Source organism: Hemitrygon akajei, chromosome 9, assembly GCF_048418815.1.
Source record: "Hemitrygon akajei chromosome 9, sHemAka1.3, whole genome shotgun sequence".
In the NCBI taxonomy this organism is placed as follows: Eukaryota; Metazoa; Chordata; class Chondrichthyes; order Myliobatiformes; family Dasyatidae; genus Hemitrygon; species Hemitrygon akajei.
In genome coordinates, this window is record NC_133132.1 from 54,137,216 (window position 1) to 54,152,074 (window position 14,859).

Here is a 14,859-nt window from a genome sequence, read left to right on the forward strand (position 1 = left end):
ATTCCTCATCGGCAGTGATGAGATTAGAATGTTACTTTGGTTCAGTGGCTGTTAATCCAAGTAATTCACTTTACACTATGTCACACCACTGCTTCTTACATTAACGTCATAATATAACATTGGGATACCTATACAAATAAATTGCATTTAAGCCACTAAACAACACACTTTCCTGTCTCTTGGCCTTGGAATGGAATCAGCAACCATGTTTTAATTAATCTAAAGTTTAAAAACTACATTATTGAAATGGAAAGAAGTTAGATGCAGTGCACTGGGAGTTAGCCATTATCTGGCCTGTACGCACAGTGAATGTATTGCCTTCTTCATATTCAGACCAACTGAAAAAAGAGATGCTTCTCTTTTAAGCTAAACTTGCTATGTTTTATTTTTAATATCGTGCAGCTGGTGAAGTCACCAGTGTGATGAAAATCATGATGACTGCTCGGGGGCAAAAGCAGATTCATCTTCGGTCAGCAGCTCCCCTGTGCAGTTGCCGGCGCTGAGAATCGGGCAGGGAAAAGCCCGGTCCTGCCTAACTTGGCCATGAATCATTCTCAATTGTCCGGGATTACACAAAACTACCCACTCAGCTTGGATGGAGGTGTGAAGCAGCAGCTTAACAACGTCTCGCATCGTTCAGACGGTATTTTTGTGAACTGGGAGCTTCGTTCACCACTGGCAGTGCTGAGCTCAGACTGGGGGTAACCTGAAGGATGCATGCAATCATCTGGATGAGACCAGAAGATCCTGAAGAATTGTCAACTGCAGACTTCATAATGTTTGCTGCGTGCACTGCGATGACACCCTGCGCTGTTAACTTGTCAGAACGTCCAGTTGTATGTGTTGTGCCCTCTGCCAGAACTTATAAATAACGGGGGTACATCTACTCAAGGTGCTTCTTCAGATTCATGACTTATTCAGACCAACTTACCCATTTCTGTAGCGTATCCAGTGCCTCCTGAATATGTTTCACGTAATTATCGACAGAATACATCTCCTGGGAACAAAGAATGTTAGGCATTAGGAGTCGGGCTATATAAAAAAAAAAGTATGGGTAGGGTAGAAAGTATGAAATTTTCCCCCTTTGCAGAGGTGTCTGGTTTTAGAGGGCTAGGATTGGAGTAAGAGAGAGAAGGTTAAGAGGAGATCTCAGGAAGAACTCTCTCATTAAAAGGATGGCTGGATTTTAAAGTGTGGGATGTGAATGAGTGGTGGAGGCAGGTACTTTCCAACATTAGGGCATGTCGATGAGCCCTTGAATCATCAAGATATAGAAACTTTGGGTCAAGTGCTAGTAGATGTGATTAGCACCTCCTGGTACTTGTAATTTGCCAAGGCACTGCCTCCAGATTCCGATCACCCTTTGGGTTTAAAAGGTTTTCCACAGATGCCCTTTAAACCTCCTATCCTTTACCCTAAATATATACCCTCTGGCTTTAGACATCTCTGCAATGGGTAACTTCCCGACTCTCTCCCCATCCGTGTTCCTTTCTGTGATATTCGTGCAGTGCATTGGATTGCAGTGCAACTACGTAATGCCACATCTGGGTGAGTCTGTGTTCCACAAATAAGGAAGAACATGCTTCCCTTGAATGAGGTGCCAGGAATGATGCCTGCAACAAGAGTCTCCACTGAAAGGTATTGAGTAAGAGTGGTCCAACTTTATTCTAGCAAAAGATAAGATCATCTCTTTAGGGAGCGACAGAGTAAATGCTTCAAGGCTGCAAATTCTCCACTCCAGAGGCACTCAAAGCCATCAAATTTGGACTTTATAGGGGAATGGGAACTAAGGGATAATTAAAATAACAAAGTATAGGCTCAACAATGGGAAGATGAAAAGAATGAGTTTTAGGAAGGACTAGATCAAGTGCACAGAAGTGCCATCTTCTTCCGAACCCATTGTTATCGGAAGCATCCCAAACCTTTTTGTTTTTTATTTGCAAGGTAAGAACAAGGCATTCATTTGCCCATCACCCGTGGCTCCACACATATATACAACCACACTGATCTTTAAGGCAGGACGAGTTCAGGACCAACAAGCTCCTGAGTTTTAAAGGGTTTTCCGCAGATCCCCCCTAAACCTTTCTTGGTTGCATGGCTACCCAGAGAATTGAAGAATGTCGGAGTTGTATACTTTGATAATAAAATGAACCTTTGAACCTCCGATCCCTCACCCTGAACATATGCCTGCTGGCTTTAGACATCTCTGCAATGGGGAAGTTTCCTGCTCTCTCCCCATCCGTGTTCCTTTCTGTGCTAGGCTGGCAGGATTAGGGATCCCCGATTCATGAGGGATAGTGAGACTCCAGTCTGGGAAAAGAAGGAGCCCTGTATAGGCAACTAAACCCCTTGGGGAGACTAAAGGATGTAGAAATTGGTGGTGGGGTGTCAAAAAGACGACATAAGATACCCTTGGCAGATATGTTAAAGAGGACCTACTCTTTCCTTGGTTACCCCTTTTTGCTCTGAATATACTTGCAGATTCTTACAAGACTCCCTTTATTCTACCCATCCCTTCTCCACCTTTTCTGCAACTGAAAACTAGTATGTTTTCTCTCTTTCTCAGTCCTTACGAAGGACTTTGAACCTGAAGTGTTGATAAAAGAAGAAAAATGTAATACAGCAAGGGTTTGGAAAAGGCAAGATTCAATGGAACTCAATGTAGGAAAAATTAAAAATCAAAATATGCGCAGATGCTGGAAACCTGAAATCAAAACAGAAAATGCTGGAAGATCTCAGCAGGTCAGGCAGTATCTGTGGAAAGAGAAACAAAATTAATGCTTCAGGGCTGCTGGATTCTACGTTATATTCAAGGATTACAGGTAATTTGTTTTATCTGCATGTAACATAAATGGCCAAATTCACTCTAGGTTATCAACAGCAAATAAAAACTGCAGATGCTGGAACTCTAATCAAAAGCAGAAATGCTGTGAGAACTCCAGAAACAAGTCAACTGTTCTTCTGAGGAAGCGTCACTGACCTGAAATGCTGACTGGCTTCACTTTTCGCAGATGCTGCCTGACTGTCTAAGTTCTTCCAACATTTCTGTTGCTGTAAGTTATTCTTCTGTAGCAGTAATTCTATTTTCCCTCTCTCTATTCACACAGACTGATGTGTTGAGCATTCCCGACAGCTCTGACCTGCATTCACAGCTTTTATTTCAGACCGTAAGATCATGAGATATAGCAGCAGAATTAAGCCATTTGGCCCATTGAGTCTGCTCCACCAATTTGCGTCTGCGTCTCAATATCACCAAGACCAAGGAGATGGTGGTGGACTTTAGGAGATCTAGGCCTCATATGGAGCCAGTGATCATTAATGGAGAATGTGTGGAGCAGGTTAAGACCTACAAGTATCTGGGAGTACAGTTAGACGAGAAGCTAGACTGGACTGCCAACACAGATGCCTTGTGCAGGAAGGCACAGAGTCGACTGTACTTCCTTAGAAGGTTGGCGTCATTCAATGTCTGCAGTGAGATGCTGAAGATGTTCTATAGGTCAGTTGTTGAGAGCGCCCTCTTCTTTGTGGTGGCGTGTTGGGGAGGAAGCATTAAGAAGAAGGACGCCTCACGTCTTAATAAGCTGGTAAGGAAGGCGGGCTCTGTCGTGGGCAAAGTACTGGAGAGTTTAACATCGGTAGCTGAGCGAAGGGCGCTGAGTAGGCTACGGTCAATTATGGAAAACCCTGAACATCCTCTACATAGCACCATCCAGAGACAGAGAAGCAGTTTCAGTGACAGGTTACTGTCGATGCAATGCTCCTCAGACAGGATGAAGAGGTCAATACTCCCCAATGCCATTAGGCTTTACAATTCAACTGCCAGGACTTAAGAACTTTTTTTTTTTTTTAAAGCTATTATTAATGCTTTTTGAGTTAGTGATTTAGATGCATATCATATTATTACTGAGTTAAGTATTGTATGTAATGAGTTTTTGCTACAACAAGTGTATGGGACATTGGAAAAAAATGTTGAATTTCCCCATGGGGATGAATAAAGTATCTATCTATCTATCTATCTATCTATCTATCACCATTTCATCATGGCTGATCCAATATTCCTCTCAGCCCCAATCTCCTACCTTCTCCCTGTATCCCTTCATGCCCTGAACAATCAAGAATCTATCAATCTCTGCCTAAAATATACATAAAGACTTGGCCTCCACAGCTGGTTGTGGCAAAGAATTCCACAGATTCACCACTCACTGGCTAAAGAAATTCCTTCTCATCTCCATTCTAAAAGGATGCCCCTGTATTCTGAGGCTGTGTGCTCTGGTCTTAGACTCTCCCATCAGAGGAAGCATCCTCTCCACATCCACTCTATCAAGGTCCTTCACCATTGATAAGCTTCAATGAGGTCACCCCTCATTCTTCTGAATTCTAGTGAATACAGGCCCAGAGCCATCAAACGCTCTTCATATGACAAGTTATTCGATCCTGGAATCATTTTTGTGAACCTCCTTTGAACCCTCTCCAATGTCAGCACATCCTTTCTAAGATAAGGGGCCCAAAACTGCTCACAATACTCCAAGTGAGGCCTCACCAGTGCTTTATAAAGTCTCAACTTTACATCCTTGCTTTTATATTCTAATCTTCTTGAAATGAATGCTAACATCACATTTGCCTTCCTCACCACAGACTCAACCTGCAATTTAACCCCTAGGGAATCCTGCATAAGGACTCCCAAGTCCCTTTGCACCTCGGATTTTTGTATTTTCTTTCCATTTAGTAAATAGTCAACCCTTTCCTTTCTGCTACCAAAGTGCATAATAAGAACATAAGAAATAGGAGCAGGATTAGGCCATCTGGCCCATCGAGCCTGCCCCACCATTCAATAAGATCATGGCTGATCATACACTTCCCGACACTGTATTCCATCTTCCACTTCTTTGCCCATTCTCCCAATCAATCGACGTCCTTCAGTAGCCTCTCTGCTTCCTCAAAACTACCCGCCCCTCCATGTCTATTTATTTCTTCTCTCTCCTACTTCCCTCATTAACGTTTTAATCAAATGGCTACAACAGTAGTTTACCAACATGATAACCCGGACCCTAGTCGTCTGACCCTTTTACCCCTTTCATCCTCCTAAAGTAACTCACTCCCTCTCCTCCCTGGTGCTGATGAGGGGTCTCAGATCAGAAACATTAACTTTTTGTTTCCCCTTTCACAAAACACTGCCTGACCGGCTGACTGTTTCCACGATTTTCTGCTTTTATTATGTAAAAAAAAAAATGCTTCTTACTTGAGTAAGAGTGGATTGCACACTGAGTTATGGGAAGGAAAAGAAAAACAGAAGGAAACCTGCACATTGAAATAATAAAATTACTGTTCAAGGAGAAATTAACTTATTCACAGTAATTGGGCCTGAAGTTCGATGGAAATTAGTAAACAGAATTCCAGAAGGTGAGACCCTGGTATTTATGAGGAGATATTTTTCAACATGTGTTTTTGCTGCTTTGGTGTGGTGTTAGGGGAGGTGCTATGTTGATAGTTTCCCACCACTTTTTCATTCAATGTTTATAAAGCCAGTGTTTTGGTTGGACAGCTAGAAGACAGTCATTTCTCTCTTCAGCGACTAGAAATAGGATTAATTTGCTCTGTGCATTGATGTGCTCACAAGAGCTCCCAACTGTCGTATGTAGAAATTAATTTGTTTTATTTGAGGTAGATTAATTGCTGCCCGAGCTGAAAATACGTACATAACCATGCGAAATTCAGCAGACACACTCCAAAAGAATGGACAGGAACACCACAGCGGCAGAGCAAGTCAAGCTACTGCCTCATGGTTTTGGTGTCCTGGGTACAATCCTGGCCTCTGGCAGAGTTAGCACTTTCTCCCCGTGACCAGGTGAGTTTTCCCCCCACGTTCCAAAGACGTGCTGGCTGTTAGGTTCATTGAGCACAGTAAGTCCCCTGTAATGTGGCAGAAATTGCAGGGGAGTTGAAGAGAATGTGGGGAGAATAATAGTGGGATTAGTGAAAATGGGTGGTTGATGGACCCAGTGGGCTGAGGTGCATTTTTTCTGTGCTATACTGCACTACAAACTATTTTCAAAAATGCAAAACCTCGTGTCCGTAGACCCTGCTTGTAGCACTCTGCTCAGGAGTGTGTCCCAGCTCATGAACACATCAGAGTCTGGATTATCTGACTGTGGCCAAAACACCTCCCTCTCCTTATTCCCAGCAATGAAGCATCTATTATATGCCTATGATCTGCAGAGGTCACATAGTCACCAGCCAACCTGATCAACAGGTCTGCGTGGCAGGTTCATTTCTGGATCCAGGTGGGTTTTTAACAAAATCCACAAGTTTCATGACTGTTATCACTCAAAGTAATATTTCATTTCAGATGATGTGCTATTTAAATTTGTATTTCTAACTTCTACTCTCCTGATAAGAAAGTCCCAGGCTATCCAGTTGAGGGTGACCATACAGGTTGCAAAGTCATGAAGGGTGTAGATAAGGTGAATGGTGTCAATCTTCTTCTGAGGACCACACCTAGAGGACACAGGCTTAAGGTGACACGGGTAAACCTAAAAGTGGACCACGTGGGCAATTTTTCCCACACAGAGGCTGGTGGGTATATGGAACAAATTGGCAGAGGAAGTGATTGAGGTGGCTACAATTATAAATGATGAGGGACATCTAGTCTGGTTCAAGGAGAGGAAAGGTTTAGAGGGTATGGTTCCAATACAGGCAAACTGGACTAGTTCAAGTAGACAATCTGGTTGTCATGGACAAGTTGGGCTGAAGGGCTTGTTTCTGTGTGGTACAAAGTTATTATTCTAAGACTATAATCATGACCAATCATTTTGCGAGGCTTTGGAGGAGGTTTAGCATGGGACACACTGTGTACTGGACCTCAACCTAGACTTCAGGCCCTCACCCACTGAGTGAAGCAGGATTGGAATCCAAATTTCTAATCGTTTCCCCATGTGGGGGGTGTCCATGAGGACAGAGGTCAAAGGTCAGAGGTGAGAGGTCAAAGCTTAGAGGATATCTGAGGGGGAGTAATTCCACACATAGCCTGATAGGAGTCTGGAAATGGTGAAGGTATTACTGTCATAATATTAAAGAAACATCCAGAGACACATTTAAGTCACAAAAGCATCAAAGGCTTCGGACCTAATGTGGGTAAACAGGATTTGTGTACATAGGTACCACAGATGATGCGGACATAGCACAGACATCATGATCTGAAGGGCTTGTTCCTATGCTGTACTGTTACTGATGGGCTGAATGGCCTGCCCATGCGCTGAACAGCTCTGTGGTAGACTAAAGGCCCTGTTCCTGTGCTGTGACTATCCATGACTCCATCACTGAGAAGTAACTGCCACTTCGCTACCAGCCACTCTGTTCAAACTGCAGTGACCCCCTCACCCTAACACCAGACAGGATACTGGATTGAAGTCACAAATACAAAAACCCTACTTATTTATTGAATGAGAATCTTTAGGCTGATGGGCGCCTTTAAACTACGATCAGGATCAAATGACAGTATATCAAAGGGAATGAAAACCAATAAAAAGCCCCACCTTATTCATGCAGTATTCACACAGGTCATTGGCTCCAATGAAAAGAGTGATGACTTTCCAGTCCTTTTCGAAATTAATTTCCTACATAGGGTAAAATAAATAGTTTTTATGCACCAGTTTTCTTTTAACTCTTCAATTAATACTTCTGGGTTTATTTTTATTCAACCGAGAGAACACAGTGCTATTTCATCCAAATTAGCTTTTACCCTGAGAAAGAAAAGGTCTTGCTCGCAAGATCCTTGTGCCAGCTTCCTTGGTGACTTCCGCTAACCAGTTCAATGGGAAGGGGTTATGGAGGGAGTGAGGTTGTGCCGTTATCTACCCAGCCGTCTCCTAATGTCTTCACTTCAAAGATGATCAGAAATGTGTTCAGTCATAACTTCTACAAGAGAGCTGAATGGTATTGGAGTTCAAAAGGATCTAGAGCAGGCGTTCCCAACCCTTTCTATGCCGTGGACTAAGACCATTAAGCAAGGGGGCCTTGAAGCCCAGGTTGGGAACCCCTGATCTAGTACACAAATCACTGAATGCTCAAGTGCAAAGATTTGGGAATTCAGTCGAGTACTACTTTATTGCAAGAAGATTTGAGCAGAAGCTACAGGATATGGTATACAGTATTTACAAGATAAAATATAGTTGTTTAAAACTGAGGTGCCTAGCAACAAATTATTGCAGACAATGATGAATCTCTGGAATTCCCTATCTAGGAGTATTGCTTTGGCTATCCCACCCGGAGTATCTGAAGAGGAGGTAGATAAAGTTTAGAATGATCAGGGATTTGAGGGCTATGGGGAACTGGCACAGTCAAGATCATATTGAATGTTGAGAGGGGCTTGAGGGATTGAGTGAGTTATTACTGTCCTGAAGTCCAGAAGCGGACATGACCACCACAGCTATCCTGGGACTCTGGTGAGGCTGCACCTGGAATATTGCGTATGGATCGGGAACCCCTGCTATGATCAACAACGAGAAGCAAGGGTTGATCAGAATTGTTCCTGGAAAGAGGGGATTGTCCTCCAAAGTGAGGTTAAGCAGCACGTGCCAGAGAGCATAAAACTATCTATCACTAAAGGTTCGAAAGCTAGTTGAAGAGAAGAAGATTTGTGAAGGTCCTTCACAGTCAGAATGTTAATGGAAGGAAAGGAAGCGCAGACACAGAGACTGGAGATGCTGGAACCTGGAGTAGCAAGCATCACCTGCAGGAACTCAGCAGGTTGAACATCACACGTGGTGTTGGTGGTGAGTGAGGAATTGGTGACATTTCATGTCAACACCCTACATCCTCCAGCAGGTCGTTGCACAAAGAAATTACAGACCGCTTAAATCCATGCTGTGGTTCACAAAGGAAGGTACAAATAACCTTCCAGGATATCTGGGGAACATGGGGTCTATCAAAATCAGCATTAGTATGGAAATGCTGCTAAGGAAATTAAAGGGATTAAGGGCTAATAAATGCCCAGGATCCAATAATCTGCACCCTAGAGTACTGAAGGAAATCACCCTGGGAATAGCTGATGCATTGGTTGTGATTTCCCAAACTTTTTTAGACTCTAGAGCAGTTCCCACAGATTGGAAGGTAGCTAATGGGACCCTAATATTTAAAAAAAAGAGATAGAGAGAAAGCAGGGAATTATGGACCATTTAGCCTGATGTTACTGGTGGGGAAACTCCATTATTGAAAATGTGGCAGCAGAGTATTTCAAAACCAGTGAGAGGATTGGACAAAGTCAACACGGGTTTTGTGAAAGGGAAATTACGCTTGGCAAATACACCTGGGGCAACGCACGCACACAATGTTGGAGGAACTCAGTAAGTCAGGCAGCATCTATGCATGGAATTAAACAGTCAACCTTTTGGGCCAAGACATTTCATCAGGTTTGAAAAGGAAGGGGGCAGAAATCAGAATAAGGAGGGGGGAGGGGAAGAATACAAGCTGTCAGGTGATAGGTGAAACCAGGTGAGAGGGAAGATGGGTGGGAGAGAGGGCTGAAGGAAGATGAGTGGAGGGGGGACGAAGTAAGAAACTGGAGTGGATAGGTAGAAGAATTAAAGGGCTGAAGAGGAAATCTAGTAGGAGAGGACAGTGGACCGTAGAAGAAAGGGAAGGAGGAAGGGAACCAAAGGGAGGTGATGGGCAGGTGAAGGGAATTAAAGGGATGAGAAGATAACCAGAATAGGGAATGGAAAAAGAGAGGAGGGAGGGGAAAGAAATTCCCAGAAGTTAAGTAAATTGATGTTCATATCATCAGGTTGGAATCCAGATTGAATATGAAGTGTTGTTCCTACAACCTGAGTGTAGCCTCATCATGACAGCAGAGGAGGCCATGGACTTGCACGTCAAAGCGGGAATGGGTAGTCACCAGGAGATCCTGCCTTTTGCACCTGACAGAGTGAAGATGCTCGACAACGCCACCCCATTTTGATAAACAGCAGAATAAATGAGGGACAGCAGGTGGATGTGCTGCATTTGGGCTTTCAGAAAAGGTGAAATAGGTTCCCATATTAAAGCATGCAAACTTCAAGCATGTGGGCAATGTTCCCTTCAAGGTGTGCGCGTGGACACATCTTTTGTCACTGGTGCACAAAGGAATTTAGGCTTCACGCAAAAGGCTGTCGCTCTCTACCTCGTTGGCATGTCAAGTATATTTCATGATCATACACAATCACATTTCCTTTCCCGGTTTCTGATGCAGACCGTGTGACAACGTGAAGCTTGCGATGATTTGCTGCAGGTTTTAGAACTGGCTCAGTTATACTGATTTTTTTTTTGGAAGAAGTTATTGATTCACTATGTTGAATCCCAAAGAAGCAAAGGCGTGAGAGCGCAAAGAGACTGCGAGTTCACTTAAAGTGGAATGGCGAGCGAAGAAAGATCAAACCCAGAGGAGAACAAAGTTCTTATTGACAGTGTTTTGCTTGCTGTTAAAATGAATACCCCTATATATAAAACTCAGTGCGCACATGTTGCTGTCATTGGGCAAAAGGTTGCACTGCAGAAGGCTTTTGCCCACACTGGTCATTACAAATTAGAGGGAACGTTGCCCATGGGGTGGGGGCGGGTGAGGTTGGAGGGGCTATCGTGGATCAAGAACTGCTGTCTGACAAAGGATAATGAACGGGTATTTTTTAAGAATAAATGGGCATTTTTCTGACAGGCAGGCAGGCAGTGACAAGTGGAGTTCCACTGGGATCACTGCTATCCATGAGGTGGGAAATATCCCAATGTTCTTTGATGACTGGAGCACGTGAGCTTAGTGAGGGACGCAGAGCGTCTCCAGAGCGTTTGAGGGAGTGAGCAAATGCAATAGACCGTGAGGCTACCCACGGCGGCAATATTAGGAAGCTAGATTATTTATCGGAGTGGCGATAGTGTGGGGTGGAGGGAGGGTGGAACAAGACCTGAGAGATTGTGCGTTGGTTGTTACGGTAAGCAAGGCAGGCACAGCGGGTGGTGAAAAAGGCGATAGGTACACTGGTCTGCACAGCGAGAGGTTTTGAGCACAGGAGCAGGGAGCAATTATGCAGGGTCTTGGTGGGACGGCAGCTCAGGGATTGCGTGCGGCTCTTGTGTCCTCTTCTGAGAACGATGCTCCTGCTGTGGAGGGAGTGAACCAAATATCCACTAGCTTGATTCGTGGGATGGCAGGACTTAGGTGCTGAAAGAAATTTAGGTCAATTAGGCTAACATGAGGAGAAAAAGAGGGAACCTGATTGAAATGTATAAAACATTAACAGGATTGACAGAAAGATGCGGGGATGATGTTCCCTGGGATGGCTGTTCTGACCAAGTGTCGCAGTCTCACAGGAAGGGGTCTGCCATTCGGGGCACAGGGCAGTGAACCCTTGGGAGCTTCAGCCTCAGGAGTGCTATGGATGTTTTGTCATGGAGTATACTCGAGAGAGGTAAATAAATTTCTGCATCTTAAGGAACATGGAGTCGGAGTGAGAAAGTGGCACAGAGATAAAAGATCGGCTGCGATCTTATTGAATGACAAAGCAAGCGCAAGGTGCCAATGGGCCTACACCTGTTGGGACAGGCTGATCCAATAGCTCCTCACAAGGGTGAGGGCAAACGTGATGGGTATTATTCCCTACTGAGACTGATGGATTTGAATGCAGAACCTTGAAGGTGGATTGATAAAGAAATATAAAATAAAGAACTTGGGCTTCTAAGTTTCAAACAGTGTATTAGGGCAAAACCCGTAGGAAGAAGTATATTAGAACTCAGAACTAAGCTATTCAAATCATTAGTTAATGTTTAGGAATTCACAGTTCGCTATAATTGCCATTGGTACACTGCATTCCATCTTCAACATTGCCAGGTGTTCTGCTCAGACAGTTCCACTGTTGCCCTCTAGGTGGTAGCATTGAAAAGCATCTGCACCAATGCAACAGCTCCATTCCGTGTCATGAGGTACTTACCGAACTGTCCTTCATCAGCTGAATCAGTCTGTGGGTCTGATTTGACATATCGCTATATTCAACATAGAAAATACAATATTTTAAATTACAAATATAAACAACATTTTGTTTTATCCAAACACCGAGTGCATAAGTTCCTGAACTTAGCTAAGAGCCCATGCATTAATAGTTTTGGAGCCACTTATAGGTCCATTTAAGTTCAAAACCAATATCAAGATCAAATCGGAGTTTGAGACCTAATCTGGAGTTGGAAGCCTAGTGTTTGGTGTTTGGCATGTCCTGGGATTGATGCTGAGGACTGAGGTCGGCTTCTGAGGAAGACTGGAAACAGGCTTGTTGGCCGGAGCTGGGTCCGCGAATTTCTGCGAGTGAGCTGTGGACGTCAAAGCCCACGTCTGGAGGCCCGAGCCCATGACTACCGGAGGCTGTAACTGTTGTAACTTATTACGTGTCGTGTTCTGTGTTGGCGCTGGAATGTGTGGTGACACTTGTGGGCTGCCCCCAGCACACCCTTGGGTGTGTTAATTGGAACACAAACAATGCATTTCACTGGATGTTTTAATGTACACATGATAAATAAACCTGAATCTTGAAACTTGAATCTTTAAGTAAGGGAGACAGATTTCCTTTCTTGAAGGATATTAATGAACCATACAGGCTTGGATAAAATCCGATTATGCTCGTGGTCATCATCAGTTCTAATAATTTGTCCTAAATTCATTTGAAGACATGGAAGTTCTCAGCTCACTTGCAAGGATTTGTACATGTGCCTGGATTGGTGGCTCTAACCTCTGGCTACTATTCCAATAATTTAACAATCATATTTCCACATTTAACCACCATTTTCTTTTTAAGTCCCTCATGTTTTACCCCTCCAAAACTGACTCCTTGAAATTGCTGATTTTGATGATCTGATATCGTCAAAAGGTGGCACATTAGTGTGGCAAGTGGAGGATTCTAGCTTAGAGCTTCACTCGTTGCTGTCTGGAGGGAGTCTGTAAGTTCTCCCCGTAAGCAGGTCAGAATCATGCGGCATGTGACATGTAATTTGTATAATTGAGGCACAAAGCTAATATCATTTCACTCTTAGCCCCAGCAGCCTTTGATCAGCCCAATGAACACAACTTAATAGCCAACATAGGCTGGTTGAAAATCCCCTCCTGGCTACTCACTTGGCCTTTGAGCCTGAGACTGCCACGTTGAATTTGCTTTTCAGATTTCCAATTCCTGAGGCAAAGCCGTGGACATTTGGATTAAACTTCTTCAATATGTCTGAGGAAGGAAAATAATCAAAGTCATGGTTAGGGGTGGTAGGTGGGGGAACTCCAGTTATACAAAACCAAAGTTTCAGCTTTACGGACAGCCTCTATATTAGATCTCATCTACATCAGACTCTTGGCACATCTGGGAAGGCTTCAAGTGACTTAAACCTGTACTGAGATGAGGACACTTGGTCTGGGTGCCTGTGAATGAACCAATCGGAACCTGAGATTCATGGCTTGAAATGTCTCAGAGTGATCATTCTCCCACCTCCCAATGGGCACAAGGTACAAAAGCTGTTAACAGGCTCTTGAGTGGACATGCTAACAAATGAACTCTTGATTTCAATATCCTGTCATACATCGTCATGGCCCGAGCATTTTACTTGTCCACCGGCACTGCACTTTCTCAGTAACTTTAAGAGTATATTCTGCTGTCTCTTTTTCATCTTACTGCCTCAATGTACTGATGTAGGAAATGCTCTGTCTGGATGGAATGCAAATAAAACCTTTGTCTGTAGAGTAATTGGCACATAGTTTGAAAATAGCTCCCTTGGCCCAACTGATCTATGCTTCTCTTTCTCTAAAGTGTAGAGCAGCCGAGGTATTAGACACCTATCCAAAAATCTCCTCTTTCACCTGGTTTCAGATGCCTCTTTGTTGTAATGTTACCCTGGGGTCAGGGGCAACTTTTTCACACAGAGTGTAGAGAGTATTTGGAATGAGCTACCAGAGGAACATTAGAGGCAGCTATAGCTACGAGATTTTAGTTGCATTTGGATAGGAAAAATTTAGAGGGATATGCAGGAAATTGGGGGATGAGATCAGTTAGGCGACTTAGCCAGCATGGATGAGTTGGGCTGCGGGATCTGGTTCCATGCTGTATAGCCCTGGGACTCTCGCGGCCATTCCTGTGATGGTCCAGCAATGTGGTTAGTTCTGAGCTGTCTCTCTCTTCAGTTTAGGAACAGGTTGAGATTGTTAGCTGTGTCCCATCACATGAATAAAACATATACACAAATTATACTGCTATTCTTTACGGTGCTGGTTAAATGCAGAAAATTCTGTTCTCAGTGATGTAATATTATCAGCAGGTGTCTAAGTTTCGCAAGCTGACTGCCATTTCAACTCTGGGTCGGGTCAAGGATTAGATCCAATGCTCCAATTGACCGCTCTGTATTAAAATGTCTATGAACTCTCTCGCTACTCAGACTACCTGTTTGCTCCCACAAGCCGTCCACCACTCAAACCAGGGCCAGTTTTAACTTCTGGGACATAGTGTGTCCCATGGAGATTTGACCAGCTCAATAAATAGCAGCACACAAAAATAGGTGGAAGAACTCATTGGGTCAGGCAGCATCAATGGAGAGGATCGGACAGTCAACATTTCACGTCAGTTGAAGGGCATCAACTCAAACGTTAACTATCCATTCCCTCCTACTGATGCTGCTCACCCTGCTCCAGATTCGAGCATCGCAGTCACTTGCGTCTGCAATAGGCAGCAGAACTGGAGAAGAGCAGTTCTAGAGGTAGGTCAGAACGAAGGACTTACTGGGCAGAGTAGTCACAGCCTCAAGTGTTTTGTCTCCACCAATGCTGTAAGTACAAAATAGAGAAATGAGCTGTTGGCTTTGTGGACTAGTGTG

At 43.9% G+C, this 14,859-nt stretch overlaps 1 protein-coding gene across 1 annotated transcript in view; it reads right to left on the reverse strand.

Moving 5' to 3' along the window:
• plb1 (phospholipase B1) overlaps positions 1-14,859 on the reverse strand; it is a 181,686-nt gene that overhangs the window by 12,686 nt on the left and 154,141 nt on the right. The window contains exons 49-53 of the mRNA XM_073055347.1: positions 14,766-14,809; positions 13,127-13,226; positions 11,955-12,006; positions 7,533-7,613; positions 932-997 (exon numbers count right to left, since the gene is read on the reverse strand). Coding sequence (XP_072911448.1) covers positions 932-997; positions 7,533-7,613; positions 11,955-12,006; positions 13,127-13,226; positions 14,766-14,809 — 343 coding nt within the window. The remainder of the gene's footprint in view (positions 1-931; positions 998-7,532; positions 7,614-11,954; positions 12,007-13,126; positions 13,227-14,765; positions 14,810-14,859) is intronic.